The 20,814-nt window shown below is 42.2% G+C and overlaps 1 protein-coding gene across 1 annotated transcript in view; it reads right to left on the reverse strand.

Moving 5' to 3' along the window:
* Positions 1-17,436, reverse strand: part of LOC147725953 (uncharacterized) — a 74,824-nt gene extending 57,388 nt beyond the window's left edge. Inside the window, exon 1 of the mRNA XM_086960078.1 lies at positions 17,357-17,436. Within this exon, the coding sequence (XP_086816204.1) occupies positions 17,357-17,369 (13 nt within the window). The 5' untranslated portion in view covers positions 17,370-17,436. The remainder of the gene's footprint in view (positions 1-17,356) is intronic.
* Positions 17,437-20,814: the final 3,378 nt, after the last annotated feature.

Genomic DNA, 20,814 nt, shown 5'->3' on the forward strand with positions numbered 1-20,814 from the left:
CAAAGAAGAATCGGAAAACATCACCGAAAATAAAACTAAGCATTATCCTATCTTTTCGAATAAAGTATCCGACAACAACCGAGATCAGATTATCGGGGAAAATAAAGCAGAGTCATCGGGAGTTACCGCCGAACAGGAATGCAGCCAACGAGGACAGTCTGAAAAAAGTAATGCCAGGGAAAAAGCAAGGGGGAAGAAGAAGAGAAAACCTTTGAGAAGAATACAGAGAAAAAAAGGGAATAAGCTTAAATTTCAAAAATTCACTCCCCTAAACTTGGTGATCTCTCCAGAAACTCAAAAAACACGGCCGGCAAAACCCTTAAATCCAAAAGCAGATGAATTTTGTCCACCGACAGAAAATAGAATAACAACGCAAAATATCATGGATATAAAAGAACTACATGACAATAAATCTCAATCATGGGAAGGAATTCCATCTAAACACATAATTATTGAAGAACTATTTCCCACAGATAAGATGCCGTTTAATCATGGTAGAATAATCAATCTTTTACAAGAAATACCATCCCTGAACTCTCTGACAAGCAAAGAAATCGACCTAGTACTCTTTCCAAAAAAAGAAAATTATAAATTAGTACAGGTATCCTTTTATTCTCCAGTTTTGCCTGGAATAATAATTAGAGAGAAGGAAATTCTACACAAGAATGGCTATGACGTAATCTCTGTAGTAGATCTTAAAACCAACAATCAAAACAAAGGTATATTAGGACAAATTAACAGAAGAAAAGAAAATATCAGTTTTAATTGGGGAGATCCAGCATCAAATATTATGAGGAAAGACTCACTTAAAATACAAGTAATACAAGGTGAGAGGTCAGTATGGTACTGGGACTCAAGCTCTAGTAATACTGAGAACTCAATAAAATCTTGGGCATGGTTATCAGAAACTTTAAACAGCAAAAAAACGGTAAATCCACAACAATATCAAGTTTAGCAAAGGTCTGACGTTACTGTCCTGGAATTTGGCAGGGAAAACTGATACAAAAATGAAACATGCAATTAAAAACTTCCCAGATATCATTGCCTTCCAGGAAACATGGTTAACTAATACCTTTACACAAAAAGGATACTACGTATATGAAACTCTGGCAAAAAGATCTAGAAGGGGACACGCCAAGGGTGGTCTGGCAATATTATTAAAAGAAGATCACTCTTGGTCACAGGAAATAATCGATACAAACATAGACAATCTACAATGTTTAAAAGTATCTCTTAGAACTCAAACGTCAGCCACACTTGAAAAAATATTACTTTTCAATATCTACGCACCCCCCAGTAACAACAGTGATTTGCTGTTTGACCGCCTAATGGAGATCATCACTCATATCATTGAAGATCAACTTCACTTGCCATATATTATGATGGGAGACTTGCACGCTAAAATTTCAAACTGTGAGATAAAGAAATGGGCTCGTCTTTTCAAAGAGGAATCTTTGGAAACATCACTCCCTGAATTCCCAAAAGGATCTAAATCAGATAAGAGAGGACGCGCACTATTATCATTTCTCTCCAGTATTAATGGGACAATATTAAATGGTAACATCAACGGTGATAAACCAGCATCGTACACAAGGCAGGGAAATGGATCTCCCTCTATCCTGGATTATCTTATATGTAGGATTGAAGAAAAAGAACAAATGATTCAACTTTCGATTATATTCAATGAGGAAAGTGATCACGCTCTTCTAAACCTTTCAACTCATTGGATTGCACAGTCTTCTTTCCAGAACCAGCCAATATTTCATACAACCAAAACGGAAGTAAACATAATGAGGCGTCGTATTTATTGGGGGACAGAAAATCTGGACCATCTGAGGCTATTAATCTCCCACACCAATATGTTGACTACCATATATTCAGTCGATCTTATAAAGAACTTTGAACATTTAACAAATAATCTCAAACAAGCTTTACAAAGTAAGTTAGAACACAACAGATCAGTAAAAAGTAAATGGAGAAGTAAGAATAAAAACTGGAACCAACCAGTCGTAAAGCAACTCAATAGGTTGATCCGAGCCCAGTATCTGAATTTCTCGCCTATAAACAAAAAGGAAATCAATAGATTAAAGAACCAAATACGACGAGAAAAAACCAAACAGAAAAAACTGAAGCAGGACTCCAACTGGACTGAAATCCAACAAGCAGCTAAACAAAACAACCAGCGCAAATACTGGGCCCTGATTGCAATAATGACAGGATCCAAAAAAAAGCTGGAAGCAACTCCTGTTTCGGAAGAAAACTGGGATATTTATCTTCGTGAGCTATATAAACAGAACAAGTCTATTAAAAATGAAGAGGCTGAAGAACAAATTGTGGAAACTAATGATATTAAAATCAACAAAACGTCGGCAGTGTCAGTCTCTATGAATATCAGAAAGGCAAGGAGTACGGGTGCATCTGGCCCCGATCAGATACCTATCAAGGTCTATCAAACCAACCATAAAGAGTGGGGACTGTTGCTCTCGCCGCTATTTAATTATATATTCGACAGCGGCAAAATGCCAAACTCCTGGAAGGGAAGTATTATAATCCCGATTTACAAAAAAGGAAAAAGAAACATGCCGGGAAACTATAGGCAAATTGCCCTCATGAATGCTGCCGGGAAGATTTTTGCAGCAGAAATTCTGGATAGGCTGAAAACTTGGGCTTTTACACTGGGTTTAATTCCTAAGTTTCAGTCTGGATTTCGCTCAAACCACTCAGTCACCGACAATGTAGCAATCTTCCAAACCATCTTAGATAAGTATGTATCAGGGAAAAAACAAACTATTTATGCAGCGTTCATCGACTACTCGACAGCCTTTGATCGAGTGGATAGACCGACCCTGTGGTCAAAGTTAAGAAGAAGGGGCATTCCGGAACAGCTATTACATTTGATAGTGAACCTACATAGTGACACCTGGTGCCGTGTCCAAATGGGGAGTGACAAGGGCCTATCGAAGATAATACGAACATCAAATGGCCTGAAACAAGGGTGCCTCCTGGCTCCAATTTTATTTTCTCTGTATTTAAGTGACCTACCATCCCAACTACAACAAGAGATATGCACTCCTCCAAAGATAGCCACTGAATGTATTCACTCCCTGCTGTACGCGGACGATATAGTCATGTTTGACCTAACACCCTTCGGACTTCAAAATCTTCTAGATATTTTACACCAGTATTCTATAAAAAAAATTTTAAACCCAAATATAAACAAAACAAAAGTGGTTGCTTTTTCAAACCAGAAGAAAAGGGTAAGGTACGAATGGAAGTTGGGAGGTGAGAAGCTAGAGCAGGTAAAGGAGTATACAAATCTGGGCAGAATTTTCTCACAAAATATGAGCAACATCAATCAAATCAATCAACTGAAAAGGAAAAGTGACCTACATGCTGGGGCCTTGTCTCGCCTATATTCGGCCACTGGACATAGGCATTTCTCTGCACTAATACAAGTCTATCGAGCCAAGATCACACCGGTCCTGTCTTACGCTTCGGAATATATTCCTTTTAAACAATGGACCTATATGGACTCAGTAGAAGGTAAAATATTAAAAAATCTACTGAAAATCTCTACATCTACCCCAGTACAGGCGTTGAGACTGGAATGTACCATCACGAGTGCATATGCTACAGCCGTAGCTAGTATCATAAGGTGGGCCTATAACCTTCTCCATTCAAAAGAAGGCACTCTACGAAGTTTATTAAAAGTAGAGACATTCAAGATCAGCTCTACCCATCTTACCTTTTCAAAAAATATGCGAGAGGCCTTACAGCTTGCAAAAGTCAGTGTGGAAATTTTGTCTATGTGGTCACCAGCTCAACTCAAACTTTTTCTAAAAAACTTCACCCCCAAACTGAGCTACGAGATTGACCACTTACATTGCGATAGACTACCGTCGTATAAGATCTATGCAGACTCCCAGGAATATAAACAAAGCCAGCCCCCATTGGCTCCCGCTAATTAATTAGGCATTGCCCCCGGGACCTCGCCCACCCGCGTGCTTGTAGAAAACAAAGCGCGGAAGCCCGTGCTTCGGTTTTTTATTTTGTCCAGCTTTCCGAATCCAGCGCGAATTCAGCAGTTTTTTTTATATGTTTTTTTGGACTGGTTAGCAAGCCTAGGGGGTCAGGGTGTTTCTACCCTGCCCGCTTTTCTTGTTTTCACCTTTTTTGTGCTGTTTTCTTATGCCTCGGTTACCGAGTCACAAGATGGCTGCCAACACATTTTAGTTTGTAATGTTAGTAGCCAATCAGAATTGAGCTTGTGCTTGGGAGGGTTCGTAAACCCTCTTCGGTGCTCAGCTATTGATATATATTTTTTTTAATTTCTCAGGAAATACTGAACGGATTTACAACAATTTAAAAAAACATCGCTTTCTGGGCCAAGACCTACCTCTTGCCAAATTTGGGGTAATTCCGATCAGCAGTTCGGGCTGCAGCCTGTCATAAAATTTCCTCCAGAAATTATTATGGGGAAAACGCGTTTTGGGACCCCTTTTTTTCTCAGCCCCCGCTTAATGAATCAATCACCCCGAAACTTTCAAGACAGGAGATGACCTGAGTAAAACTTTTTATTTTTTGGAAAATTTCCCAAAGATTCATCAAACGGTGCCAAAGATATTGACAAAAGAAAAAATGCTTTTTGAATAGAAATGAGTTCCTAACTATATCTACCTACTGGCGACCGCCAGTAAGTAATGTATATATATATATATATATATATATATATATATATATATATATACATTACCTACTGCCGGTCGCCAGTAAGTAGATTTAGTTAGGACTTAGTTTCCATAGGAAATCCACAACATTCTATTTGGAATAACATTGGCGCTGGTGGACGAATCTTCGCGAAATTCTCCAAGAAAATGGCCAGCTCCGCTCCTTCCCTGAAAGTTTGGCCGGGATTCGTGAAGTGGGGGCCGAGAAAAAAGGGGGGTCCCAAAACTTGTTTTCCCCATGCAATTTTCCATAGGACCTTTAGCCAGGGCTACAGCCCAAACGGTTGAACGGAATTACACCAAATTTGGCAAAAAGGTAGAGTTCGGTTTGCAGATTGTGCTTTTTGTTAAATGGTGTAAATCCATTCAGTATTTCTTGAGAAAATCAAATGTAAAATCATAGTGATAATTAGAGACGAAGTACCGTACTCTGTACTGTACTCTGTACCTTCCCGAGCACGAGCTGCATGGTCATTGGCTGTCAACTGTCAACACTCCCAACCAGGAAGTGTTGGCAGCCAGCTTGTGCCTATGTAGAACCAAGGCACAGGAAAGCAGTGAAACAAATGTGCAAAACACGCAAAGGGGGCAGGGTAGAAACACCCTGACCCCTTAGGCCTGCTCAGGAGGTCCAACAAGGCCCCCAAATTTTTTATTTTATTTAAATCACTGGGTATGAAGTACCGTACTCTGTACTGTACTCTGTACCTCCCTGAGCGCATACTGGAGGTTCCTGGTAGGCTAGTTGGCCCCCAGGGACCTCCAGTATGCAAGGGGAATTAGTTCCCCCTCTGCAAACATGCCAGGGGGCTGCGTTGCAGAGAGGTGTAAAAAGGGGCTTGGCATCATTACACCTCTCTGCAATGCAACCCCCTGGTGCATACTGGAGGTTCCTGGTGGGCTAGTTGCCCCCCAGGCACCCCCAGTATGCAAGGGAATTAGTTCCCCCTCTGCAAATGTGCCAGGGGGCTGCGTTGCAGAGAGGTGTACAAAGGGGCGTGGCCTCATTACACCTCTCTGCAATGCAGCCCTCTGGTGCATACTGGAGGTTCCTGGTGGGCTAGTTGGACCCCGGGGACCCCCAGTATTCAAGGGGAATTAGTTCCCCCTGTGCAAACACGCCAGGGGGCTGCATTGCAGAGAGGTGTAAAAAGGGGCGTGGCCTCATTACACCTCTCTGCAAGGCAGCCCCCTGGAGCATACTGGAGGTTCCTGGTGGGCTAGTTGGCCCCCAGGGACCTCCAGTAAGCAAAGGGAATTAGTTCCCCCTCTGCAAACGCACCATTGGGCTGCGTTGCAGAGAGTTGTAAAAAGGGGCGTGGCCTCATTACATCTCTCTGCAACGCAGCCCCCTGGCGCATACTAGAGGTTCCTCGTGGGCTAGTTGGCCCCCAGGGACCCCCAGTATGCAAGGGGACTTAATCCCCAAATTAGAACATGCTACAGGGCGCATTTGAACAGTGGTGAAGGTAGGGGGCGGGGCTTGAAGTGATGTGAGTGCAAACATGCCCTGTGGCGGGTTTTAAGTTGGGGAATTAATTCCTCTACAATCCAGAGGTCCCCTAGGGGGCAACTGATCCAACAGGTATCTCCAGTAAGCTCCACAGAGTTGTGTTGCAGAGTGTTGTAAAAAGGGGGGTGCCCTCTGAACACCTCTCTGCAACACAGCTGCCTGGCGCATACTGGAGGTACCTGGTGGGCTAGTTGGCTCACAGGGGACCTCAGGATTGAAGAGGAATTAATTACCCAATCTAAAACGTGCCACAGGGCGTGTTTGCACACATGTTACCTCAGGCCACGCCCCCTTCCTTCACTATTGAGCAAAATATTCCTGTAAAATCAGCCGAACTACGAATTCGGATTTACTCACTTGTTATCGCAAGAAACGTCAGTGCTGCATCTTTGAGCACACTACTGATCCTGAAAAGAAATTCTAACCAAACTTACAGTAACTTGAACTTCCTTCCATAGGCTAAGATTGAATGGTTTCACTTGGAAATTTTTTTAAGTGTGGAGTTTTGGAACTTTAAAAAATTCCTCTAAAATCAGCCGAACTACGAATTCGGATTTACTCACCTGTTATCAGGAGAGATCTCAGTGATGCATCTTTCAGCTCACTACTGACCCTAAAAAGTAATTCTAATCGTAGTTACAGTAACTTGAATTTCCTTCCATAGGCTAATATTGACTGGCTTCACTTGGAAATTTTTCTAAGTGTGGAGTTTTGGAACTTAAAAAAATTCCTAAAAAATCAGTCGAACTACGAATTCCAATTTACTCACCTGTTATCAAGAGATACCTCAGTGCTGCATCTTTCAGCTCACTACTATTCCTGAAAAGTAAATTTAACTGTACTTACCAGTAACTTGAATTTCCTTCAATAGGATATCATTGCCTGCTATATAAAATATATATACATTTAAAAAAAATTAATTTAAAAAATAAATATTACAATTTCAATATTAAAAAAAATGTATCTTTAAAATATGTAATGTAATTTAAAAAATAAAATATCTAAAAATAAATACTTTAAAACAATGTAGTAAATTAGTATAAAAAATATAGCAATTAATACATTTAAAAATTATCATTTACATAACCTTTGAAATTCATTGAAAAAACCATAGGTTTCAGCCACCTTATAGTTAGGAATTAGCATTTAAAAAACCTTTGAAATTCACTGAAAAAACCATAGGTTTCAGCCACGTTTTAGTTAGGAATTAGCATTTCAAAAACCTTGCAAATTCACTGAAAAAAAACATAGGTTTCACACATGTTATAGTTAGCTGGACATTTCACTCATATAAAACCATTGAAATTCCTGTTATAGTTAGTTCCGCTAACTATAACTCGCGCACCCGCAATGCACTGCTGATGACGTCACATATTACATCACTCATGACATGGACAGTGACATCACTCATGATATCACTGATGACATCACTGATGACATCATCCTTGTGAAAGAGTGGCAGACCTCCTCTCACCCTAATATAACCTTTGATACACACATTCAAAAATAGAACCTAAAATTTTCACAAAAAAATGGAGATACCAATACCAGTTAGAACAACTTATTCAGTAATTCCAAAATCTACATACACATCCACTCATTCACCAATAGTGCTATATAGTCACTCATACATGTACTCATACACCTATACATCCTGTTACACACCTACACTTAAACATAGAGTTATTCACACATATACTCACACATGCAAATAAACTATCAAACATCCATTTACTTGCATATACAGCTCTACGCACACCACTACACTTATTTCTACAGAACCGTACACATGCTTACTCTCTTAAACAATCAGTTACAGAAACACATACCTATTTATACAGGAACTCTTCCAATCTGTCACTGTCATATATCCTTACTTATATACATCAATACTCACATATACTAGTTTAAAACATATATACTTACTCATAAAGACACTATTGAGTCAGTCATTCACTCACTAACATACCCATACACACACTCATCCACCCATACAGTCCTGCACACATGCTGTCTTTAAAACACATACAAACAGTGAGTCAGTCAATCATGCATCTGTGCGCTAAGTAATACACCACCAAACCATACAGACACTAATTCTGACACTCAAAAAAACAACTAATAACCCATATAGACACTTATGTAGCTACTCACTAACCCATGCAGCCACGTATACACAAAGTGATACACTGATACAGACATTTACATATTTAAACATTACTCGCTAATCTATGTATTCACTAAGATATACTTAATAAGTCAGTTATACAATCAATTTTACAACAAAAAAACATTTAGACACGTATTTTACCAGTGATGTCATTTGAGATGTCATCTGTGATGTCATGAGTGATGTCACTGACCATGTCATAAGTGATGTGATATGTAACGTCATCAGAAGTGCATTGCCAGCGCGCGAGTTATAGTTAGCTGAACTAACTATAACGGGGGATTTTCAATGGTTTTGTATGAGTGAAATGTCCAGCTAACTATAACATGTGTGAAACCTATGGTTTTCTCAGTGAATAGTGAATATATATAGATATATAGATATAGATATATATATATATATATATATATATATATATATATATATATATATATATATATATATATATATATATATATATATATATATATATATATATATATATATGTATAAATATATATGTGTGTGTGTGTGTATTTATATATATACTAGCGGCCCATCCCGACTTGTAATGTAATGTAATGTAATGTAATGTAGTGTAATGTAAAATGCCTTTTGTATAGCGAATTCTATCACTCCAAGGAGCATCTTGGCGCTGTGAGCCACCCCAGAATAGAAAAGGGTGAGTGGGCTGGAACAGCTCTCAGAGATGAATCATTACACCAAAGCCTCACAGGCAGTGTCAGTGAGCATAAAAACTCGAGTCTTTAAGGCTTTCCTAAACAGAGATTCTGTTGAGATTTGACGAAGTGCGGGAGGAAGTTTATTCCAGGCTCTGGAGCCTAACACCACGATGGATTTTCCACCTTTGGTCGCTAGTCTGAATTTTGGGACCACTAGCAGGTTAAGGTGGGAGGATCTCAGATTCCGAGTTGGAAGATGTTGTTTGAAGTTGTTGGAAAGATATCTAGGTCCTTGTGCATGATAAGCTCTGAAGGTGATGTCCGGGTATGACAGAAATGTCTGCAATTCGAAAGCGCCCCAGCGATATGTGCCTTCTGACGTCCTGCCATGCACATTGTGCATCTGCTGATTAAGGAGCTGACGCGCGTGTACCTGCTCTGAAGTTCTGGCCTCACAGTCTGCAAATGCGCACAGCCGTCCTGCCGTGCTTATCGTGCCCGGGTGTCTTCTGTTTGGCCTCTTCACACACTTCATGGCGCGTACTAAACAGCATGGCGTGGTGCACTGAGACGCCACACGTCGCGTCAACATCATCCGACGGCGTACTCAGCCGCCACACATTTCTAACGCAATAGAACTCTATTCTCACGCTCCGCGGCATACTCAGCCGCCACACATTTCCAACGCGATAGAACGCTATTCTCGCGCTCCAAACGTACTCACACACCCACCTCAGAGCTAGTGCTACTTCCAACGGACTACTTTGCCCCACAACGTGCTTTGTCCCTTCCAAAGCATATGTGGCGCTAGTCTATAGCCTATGTCCATCTGCTTTGCCTCACCTTTCCAATGTGGTATGCAATGTTCCGGTTGGCGCAGTGGTTCCGGAGCTTACCCGTCTCAAAGGTTTGGTCCCTCTCTTCATATTATTAGTATGGATATATATATATATATACATACACAGTTTTATGTTGTGTATGAATAGTAAAATACTTTTTTAGGCTAAGCGCTGTCTGAACAATCTATACAAATATAATAAAGAGAGAGCCCAAACCTTTGAGGCGGGTAATCTCAGGAACCACAGCACCAATCACAACACCCAATACAGCGTTGGAAAGGGCAGTTGCAGCAGAAGGACATAGGCTATGCAGACGCCCACCATATACATTTAAAAGGTAAAAGAACTGTGCCAGCAAAGTAGTCCCTTGTGGGCGTGTCTGCGTTGTGCTGTGGGCGTGTGCTGGGGGCATGACAAATATGGGGGCATGTGGTACGTTCCGCCCTTCATGCCATGTCTCATATCGTGTGCTGATCCCACCCTCCTCCCTTTAAATACCCCTGCACCCCATAATCATAACCCACCCTTACTCCTTAAAATACCCCAACACCCTTAAACACTAACCCATCTAAACCCTATAAATATACCCTGTCCCCAAAACTCAAACCTATCCCATTACCATAAAAATACCCCTGTACCCCAAAACCCAAACCTAGCCCTGAACCCTATAAATATCCCTGTACCCCAAAACCCAAACCTACCCCTGAACCCTAAAATACCCCTGTACCCCAAAACCCAAACCTAGCCCTAACCCTAAAAATACCCCTGTACCCCAAACCCCAAACCTACCCCTGAACTCTAAAATACCCCTGTACCCCAAAACCCAAACCTAGCCCTGAACCCTTAAAATACCCCTGTACCCCCAAACCCTAACCTACCTCTGAACCCTAAAAATACCCCTGTACCCCAAAACCCATACCTATCCCTGAACCCTAAAAATAACCCTGTACCCCAAAACCCAAACCTACCCCTGAACCCTAAAAATACCCTTTACCCCAAAACCCAAACCTAGCACTGAACCCTAAAAATACCCCTGTACCCCAAAACCCAAACCTAGCCCTGAACCCTTAAAACACCCATGTACCCCTTTACCCCAAAACCCAAACATACCCCTGAACCATAAAAATACCCCTATACCCCAAAACCAAAACCTAGCCCTGAACCCTAAAAATACCACTATACCCCAAAACCAATACCTATCCCTAACCCCTAAAATTACCCCTATACCCCAAAACCAAAACCTAGCCCTGAACCCTAAAAATACCACTATACCCCAAAACCAATACCTATCCCTAACCCCTAAAACTACCCCTGTACTCCATAACCCAAAACTATATCTGAACGCTTAAAATACCCAAACACCCACAAAACATATACCTCAGTACCCCAAAACATATACCCCTATACCCATACTTACCTTATCCAAACATTAAAAAAACATGCTTTTACCATTCATGCATTTACAACGAATTTCCTTGTAAATGTATGCGTGCAAAAAGCATATAAATGTAATGCCATGCGTTATAATGGCATTGCGGAGTCATGGTACTTTCGTAATGAAAGTATGCGGAGTGATGGTATGCGGAAAGAAAGTTGCGGAATAATGGATGTTTACCCTCCCCCGGTAAGTACATTGGTGGCACGGCGGCCCACATCTCCAGCAACATACTCATATTTTTTCACCACCCATTTGAAAAATGCACAGGTCTCTCTCATTGATGGCCAGCACCAACATACACTTTTAGACACACCTCCTTCAACAAGTTTAAGAATTGCGAACTTTAGAGCTGGCCGGGGAGCTACGTTCGAATCTCGGCATCAGCTCAACATCCCTTGATTCCAGGCAAATTGCTTTGTCTCCCCGTGCCTACAACAAATGAATGTGTTCTTGTGTAATGTAAATTGTGCTCATGCCATGTTGTCGAGTTCGCGCTATGTAATATTGCAAGGAAAAATAAAGTAGGGAAACTCGAGTTCACACACTACCGAACGCGCACTCTTAAGTGCATCAGCAGTGCACTGTGAATCGGAGCTTTTCACAGGCCTGTCACAGTTAAGAAATGCTATCAAAATGAAATCCTACAAAACAATATACTACTGGCCGGCAGCAATTCATACCCGGACAACGTCGGGACGGGGTGCTAGTGAGTTATAAATTACGATGGATGGTGTAGTCTGTAGTGGGTTATGAGTCTGTTAGTCTTGAACTTTGTTACGCTCAGGGACAACTGCTAAAGGTGTGCATATTGTGCTCATTTTAGGTCATGAAGTAGGGTTAAGTCCCAAGACACCAGTGGCAAAAGGCTGTGCTTGTAACAATTTAAGCCAAGCAAATACTGATTTCCCTAGAACTCCAGAAGAAAGGTTCTTGCAATCCCTTTCAAAATCTGGGCTCCCATTGTTCTGGACTCAGCCTTGAGTAAGGAGAAGCTCATACGTTCTTGGTGCACAAAGTGGTTCTGCGTGTTTTGAGTGGAGCTGATGTCATCTCCACCATCCATGGAAAGCTCCGGAGTGCATTTAACTATTCATAGACACCCAAAACTAAAATGGGTGGATCGACAGTAGCATGCTGGTGGCAGCAGGCCACTCACCCTCCAGCCACTGGAATGATGGCATCACGTGCTTGAGGATGGACTGAAAGGCCATACTTACTTTAACATTCAGAATTGGGGTTGGTGAAGGCAAAATGAATGACAATGAGCATAGTCAGTTGGAAGTCAGCAATGCAGTCAGGTGTCTTCCTTGCACATTCTCATGGGTCTCCCGAACATCTGTTGAGACCAGTACTGGGTTAATGTAGGCTCAGAATTACTGCATCTTTGAGTACAACCCTGACAGACAGGCCTTCCTTTATGCAAACATGTAGCCTGAAGAAACGGCAAATGGCTGTGGGTAGCATAGGTCACACATGCACAATTACTCTTTGTGAATGGGGCATCTGCAACTTGATCTCTTTTTGGCATAAAGCAAACACAAGTACAGAAAGACATTCTGTCACTCAATGGTGAGATTGTGTGAGTGGCAACAGCTTTAGTGGACTGTGCTGAGCTGCAACAGTGCAAGCGAAATGTAGACTGATAACACTCCACCTGGGTACAATGCAGCTGTGTTGATAAATAAACTCACAAAGTACTGTTCGGGTAAAAGCCAGCACTGGTGGCTTAGTGGATTAATGCTACCAGTGTAGGAGCCTGTGTTTGACCATATGGTCATAGGTTCAAAACCTGGTGGGTCTGCTCAGCCTTTCATCCTTCTGAGGTCAATATATTGAGTAGCCTTGAGGTGGGTACAATAAAAATATGTTATCCAGCAGCAAGATACCCTTCTGAGTGAACGTGTTCTTTACGAATACACGTTATGCTATTTTATGTTAAAAGGTGCATCAATGAAAGACATTTCAGGAAAAAAGTGATGAAAGAGGGTGCTGTGGCGAAAGAAAGTTGTATCTGTACATTTCAAATACCATGCCAGGACTGCTATTCAAGCCCTCGCACTCTAGCATCTAGATGGTTCGAATGTCCACCTCAATGGTCCCCCAGACACCACACAAGCAATGACACGCAGCTGTGTAGATCAGAGCGAGCTGTGCAAGATAGAAAGATCACAGCAGTGCATGTTGAAAGCAGTGCCGCGGCACCGTACTCTTCGGACATACAAGATCAATGTTCTTACAAATACATGCAACATACATTAGCAAAAAAGTGCTTGCAAATTGTACACCAGCGTCTTGAGAATGGAATCACATTTTGCAAGCCAAAATACTGACTTATAGGTCAGTTCACAAAATAAAGAATTTGTAGGGTGTCACAGACCACCCAGCCTAATGAATCTGTATGGAGGTTGAAATCTGTGACTCATTTTTATTGGTCACAAACACATGGATGATGGCCTGATAGAGTAAGCTGACCACAATGTCTGTAATTACCTTTAAATATATCAGAATTTTTTATATAAGGTCCATTTTCCTATACGGAAACAGGCCTGCGTTAAAAAAAGTCTAATTTTTCTTCAAAATTTGTTTTAGAGTTTGCAGTGGTCCCCTGAGCCCCTGCCTGCTTCCCGCACTTTTTTTTTTAACATTCACAAAATGGAAGGGAAACCAACGACTCTTTCCCTTTTGCAAATGGTTCACCACCACACGCAGGAGTCTGTCATTTTTCAGTATTTTGCTAATGGACTACAGCTGCAAAACTTTTATATATTGCATACTAATTCTCACTTCCATTTTAGGTGATGCCTAAAGGTAACTGACTCCTAAAATGGAATTAGTATGAAGTTAAAACTTATTGTGCACACATAAATGCACTTACTTTGCGAATTGCAGCATTTGCAACTACAAACTAGTTTAGAAAATCAGTCCCATGATTAGTATGGTTTTTGGTAAACAAGAGAGCGATCTATGACTTTTTTTTTTTTACTAATTTACATACACTACATTAACACCGAGTCTACACAAGCGTAACTTACGCATACATACATCACAACTTAACATTTTACCATTCACGTAGAAAGAAAACTTTCAGTGAGTTTTGCGACCCTGTAAAAGTGTATGTAAGGAATTACTTTGACTAACTAAGCGTAAAGTTAGGAACTTATGAACTGAGCATCTTTTCTGTACAATTCGTACTTCTTTGCTCCTGGTCGACATACAACTTGGGAATGAGCACCTAGCTGTAAGATATATGGTACCAAAATTGCTGCATGGTTTTCAAACTCTAGCAAATGCTCCTGGAGTTTACTTTTTTATATACACTGACAAAATTGGCATCACATCCCTTAGCCTCTCCTCTGACTGGGCATCTTGAAGCCCCACCCTTCCACACCTGCTGACATTCAATCAATGGATTATTACCTTATAGTTGAGGACATTAAACGTGTAGCACAGACAATTTTGAACAACCACAGACACAGCAACATTGTCCAGCAGTAAGGCTTGAACATAGCCTCAGGAACTGCCCTTTTGGTTTTAAGTAAAATATAAGAATGGTGATTTAAGGGGTTCTTAAAAGATGCTCTCTGATTCAGAGTATATGGGGCAATTCCTCAGTCACAGTTCGCAGTATAAAAAAGTTATTGAGACATATATAAATCTTACACCTGTAATTACATTTTTTGGTCTCTGCAGTGTTAGAATCTGTATGATCTTTTATGATGATATTAGAGACTTTCTACCTTAGATTTCTCACACACGTCCTGCAGAACACAGAGGCATAAGCCAGATATACTAAGCGTTTGTATCCCACATTCAAACAGAAGGGCACATTTACTAAATAGTAATGCAATGCAGCACAGCAAAGAACGTTCCTTCATTTCTAGCATACGTTTTTAATATACTTCCAGTACAAAAAACGAAAGCTTTACCAACTTTACTAACATTTGGTGCAACGCAGCAAGAATAATTGCTGCGCCGCATCAATGGGAGAGAGCAGGAACGCACCATATTTACTAGGATATGGTGCTTTCCTGCTCTCTTTGCTGCCTAGTGCCAATCCTGGCATTCTCGTGCCATGGTGCAAGGATGTCTGAATTACAGGTTGGTTTGTTTATGTGCAGGAAGGGGCACCTTCCAGCACCAAAACAGTTCTCATTGGCATTTTCCTTTTTCCTGCAGAATGTGGTACTCAAAGCACGATTAAATAATGGAGAAAAACAAATTATCGTTACGCCTCTGTTAAGATGGCATACCACTTTGACGCATTCTCAGGTCTGCTATTTTAGTAAATCTGCGAATGTGCCAAAATCCATGGGTCGATGCGTGAGACACCCATACTCCACTCATGGATTGCATTGGCAACATATGAGTAACACAAGGCAGAGACTTGTGCTGCGTTGTATTATTCTAGATTTATGAAACCAACAAAAAGCAACCTTTGGCTTTGCGTGGCTTAGTAAGTCTGACATAAGGCTTGTGTTGCCTTGAATGACGCCAGGGTGATGCAAGCCCTTAGTAAATCTGGGCCTCAGTTTAAACATATTTTAAAACTTTGCAACCATTGTATGTGTGCTGTACATTGCAGCACACATGGACATTTTGAAAAGTTTGAATAAATAAAACTATTTGTCCAACTCTCGGTGTGCCTTAAGATGGTGTAATTTTGTTGTGCTAATTTATAGCTATAAAAGTTAATAATAAGTTGTGACAGAAACTACAGGGCATATTTTTAAGGAATTGGTGTAGAGCAGGGTCGCAAATCATTTTGCTTCACTACCCTACGTCAATTCGAAAGCACAGGAATGCACTGTGTTTACAAGATACAGTGCATTCCTGCCCTACCAACCAGCGCACATTTTCCAGCAGTGCGCCAATGCAGGTACGCTTGCACCATGATGCAAGGGTGTCTGTGTTGTTGACACAATTGTTTTTGTGCAGGAAGGGGCACCTTCCTGCACACAAACAATCAGTAGAACATTTTCCTCTTTATGTGTGATGCAGAATACTTGGATGTATCACACATGGAAAGAGAAAAAAAACAAGGTCTCCTCAAGGGAGGCGCAAGGTTTTGGAGCTGCCTCAGCTTTACCAGATGTTATAAATTTGGGCCGGTGTTAAAAGTACATGGGTGGCAACACCCACAGCAACACCCTTGGAATGTCTCTTTCATGCAGAGTAAGGCAAGGCAGCAACTTACGCTGCTTCACTTTACTCCATATCTACAATGCCATGAAAAACCATGCAGGCGTTATGTGGCCTTGTAGATATGGCCAAGCCTGGTGCGCCCCTGGAACATCACACAAATTGACATTCGGCAGCACACTGGGCTTGTAAATGTGCCCCAAAGGAAGGTAAGCAGAGCAATGCCCATGTGATCCATGAAACGTCACCATTTCATCTTCAGCCTCCATTTAATTTCAGCCTCGGTATCCCTCTCATTTCAGACAATTTATTTTCCAGCACAACACATTTGCGCTGGAAAGTAAAACCCAATTGAAGACTGTGCCACGGTTTGCGTCTTGTGTCTCACTTCTGGTAGCTTTACCCAACCCTAAAGCATTGATAAATCTGGACGAGGTTCTCACGGTGCTGCATCCCTGCCAGCTCTTAGCATTTCTCTGTATTTTAAAGTGCAGCGCTAAGCAAAGTGGTTATGCAAAATTAGACCTATATGTTTCTCCTCATTGTTGTTTGCTGATAATGTTTGTTTTAACATCAGGGAAATTACCAGTAAATACCGGCCCAGCAGACCATAAATCAGGGCCACAAACAGCCAAGCATTTGCCCAGGCACCGATGTGTGGGACCAGCCCTTCAGGCTCTGCCTGATTGGCAACTGACCTGTCAGATCAACCCTCCAGGCTCTGCTTGATTAGCCCACTGACCTGTCAGAACAGCCCTCCAGGCGCTGCCTGGTTGGACCACTGACCTGTCAGATTAGCTCCAGCTGCTGCCTGATTGGCCCAGGGGTCTGTCGGACCTATGAGGGAGCCGCGGCGCGTCTACTCTACCTGCTTTCGGCATGGCGACGGGAGGCCGCGCTCGGAGGCTTCACGCTGGCAGGAGGGGCAGGCGAAGGTACCGACGGAAGGCGGGCGCCCGAATTTATCCTAACACTGACTCTACATTTACATACAGTCAACAGCCGCCGGCGCCCACCTGACTCTCCCCTCAGCTGCGCCACCCGTTCGCTGCCGTCCCTGGCGAGGGCGGACGGTGACCCCGCCTCACACGCGGCGCGCGCCTCCAGGCCCGTGTGGCGCATACACAATCACCGCGTGTGATTCTCGGTACCCCTCCTCGAAACGGAGCCCCTCGTGCCATCGAAAGCTGTTTGTATCCAGAGTTATTGACCACGACGCGTCCGTTGCAAAGACCGGGAGAGTGAGCATGGGAAGGCGGCGACCCCGGCTCTGCACGGCGGGGCTTCGGAGGGGTGACCCCCTCTCTCCCAGAGGACCCCGATCGGGATTTTGGGAATAATATCACAGATTTCAACACAGAGAACTGTTGGGATGAACTCTGTGGGCAAATGAGATGGAGGTCGAGGCTGAAAGGGGACGAAGCCCGAGGCAGAGGCTGAAGCGGGATGAGGCCGAGGCCCAAATGGAAGGAGGCCGAGCATAACATTTGATAAATGTCTTAGCCGAAAGGGAAGGGAGACCGAGGCTAAAATGCGGCGGTGGCTTAGGCTGAAATGGGGGCCGAGGTAGGGTGACCAACTGGCATGGGTGCAAATTCAGGACAGTGAGTGCAAAAGTTCAGGACAAAGGGTCGAAATTCAGGACAAAAATTCAGGACAGAAGGTCAGAATTCAGGACGAAAATTCGGGACAAAAGGTACGTTTTGCATACACATCAGAGCAAGTCACGCAATAGTGCATAAGTAAATCAACAACTAACGCAAGCACAAGTCAAAATAAGTTTCTTTTAGCTTGAGAGAATCTTGCACCCATGCACTAAATACATCTGTTGTGTATGCGAGTGAAACACCTGCGTTTGCATATTAAAAAAAAAAAAGTGAAGAAAAAGATCAAAGCTGAAGGCTTCTCGGATCTTACTTGCCACCTCTCACCCACTGAAAAAAAAACACGGGATACGAAATGCTGTCACTGGGCAGAGAAGCACATTATAATTCTGTATGTGATAATTAGACCAACATACAGAATGATAATGGGCATGATACCAGTCTGTGCTAGGTCGGGGAGGGGCTGCTGCAGGCCACAGATCACAGCAGGGGCGTGAGCTGCCCCTGCAGTGAGAGTTACAGGCTGCTAGCAGGGGACAGCTCACGCCAATGTCTGAAATTACGGCCAAAAAGGAGTCCGTGGAAGAAACCCTTACGGACAACTGACAAAGGAGGCCCAAATTACGGGCAGTCCGTGAAATTTACGGACAGTTGGTCACCCTAGGCCGAGGCCTAGGTTGAAGTTAGTTAATTTATGAGGGTATGCATTATGCGACGCTCTCCATGGGCATTCGTCAAGCATAAAATTCCCTTTGGGACAACTTACTATTAGAACGTACGTTCTCACACAAACATGAATCAGGACAACAATATCAATGTGATACTAAGCTAGCGAGGCGAGATGTACACACAAACAAAATTATGAGAAAATACTAAACAGTTTATTCATCCTTGCAATACATCATAAAATAATTCAAAATAGTTTAAAACAGAGACAGACAGTTAAAATAAGGAAACAGATAGGGTTCCTATTCGTAAAAAAGGAGGCCAGAAACAAACAATTCAGCAGAGCGTCAGAATTATCTTCAGCAAATGTAGGACACAATCCTCCTTTGTTATTGCATCGACGCGTTTCGGCGGACCTTCTAAGAAAGCCACCTTCATCAGGAATACATATGTCTTCCCAGTTAATTCTTACACACTAAATCTAACACATGTGCCACTTCGGGGGGAGTACCTCCGATCCCCTTTCGAAATCGCTCGTCCTGCGAGAGGCAATTATTCCAGACCGGTAATCTTATGCGGTACTTATTTCTGCTCAAGTATTTAAAATACCAAATCCAAATATCTGATACCGGAAAGAATAATTTGTATTATAAAAGTTCACTTTAATCGATAATTTAAGAATTAGGTAATACCTTAACACACGGTAGACACTTTAGAGTTTCAGTTGAATTTTTTTGGTCACACTAACACATTATATCTCATATCAGTGTGTTGGCGGTTTCTTTTCTTGTTTGAAGCGGACGAATGTCACACTAAAACACTGTCAAAACGGCAACGTAATGGTAGATATCCTCATACGCCTTGTCTTTAATAGAAACGAATACCACCGTAATTCCACAGGTAGTCGGCGTCCCGCGTGTGAGTACATTCCAGTATGAGAATATCGACCATTACGTTGCCATTTGACACTGTGTTTTAGTGTGACATTCGTCCACTTCAAACAAGAAAAGAAACCGCCAACACACTGATATGAGATAATCTGTTAGTGTGACCAAAAAAATTCAACTGAAACTCTAAAGTGTCTACCGCGTGTCAAGGTATTACCTAATTCTTAAATTAACGATTAAAGTGAACTTTTATTATACAAATTATTCTTTCCGGTATCAGATATTTGGATTTGGGATTTTAAATACTTGACAAGAAATAAGTACCGCATAAGATTGCCGGTCTGGAATAATTGCCTCTCGCAGGTTGAGAGATTTCGAAAGGAGATCGGAGGTACTCACCCCGAAGTGGCACATGTGTTAGATTTAGTGTGTAAGAATTAACTGGGAAGACATTATATATATTCCCAATGAAGGTGGCATTATTAGAAGGTCCGCCGAAACGCGTCGATGCAATAACAAAGGAGGATTGTGTCCTACATTTACTGAAGATAAATCTGACGCTCTGCTGAATTAATTGTTTGTTTCTGGCCTCCTTTTTTACGAATAGGAACCCTATCTGTTTCCTTATTTTAACTGTCTGTCCCTGTTTTAAACTATTTTGAATTATTTTATGATGTATTGCAAGGATGAATAAACTGTTTAGTATTTTCTCATAACTTTGTTTGTGTGTACATCTCGCCTCGCTAACTTAGTATCACATTGATATTGTTGTCCTGATTCATGTTTGTGTGAGAACGTACGTTCTAATAGTAAGTTGTCCCAAAGGGAATTTTATGCTTGACGAAAGTCTATGGTGGTACTCCATCTCTTTGGTTACGGGGTCCCTCTCTCTTTTATTCGAGCTCTCCATGGGCACGCAGAGATTAAGTTATTGGCCCAGAATCACGGGATGCTAAGCCGATGCCGAGACTCGATCCACAACTCCCGAGGCGGTGCTCTGGGCGGAATTGGGAGGGAGGAAGAGACTGAAATGGGTCGGAGACTGGGACTGAAATGAGATGGAGAAAGGAGAATGAGGATGCATTGAGAAGGACCCTGAGGCTGAAATGAGAGGGAGGCAGAGGCCTAAATGAGATGTAGCCTGAGGCTGAAATGGGAGGAAGGCAAAG

The sequence above is a fragment of the Lissotriton vulgaris genome, chromosome 3_1 (assembly GCF_964263255.1).
Source record: "Lissotriton vulgaris chromosome 3_1, aLisVul1.2, whole genome shotgun sequence".
NCBI lineage: Eukaryota > Metazoa > Chordata > Amphibia > Caudata > Salamandridae > Lissotriton > Lissotriton vulgaris.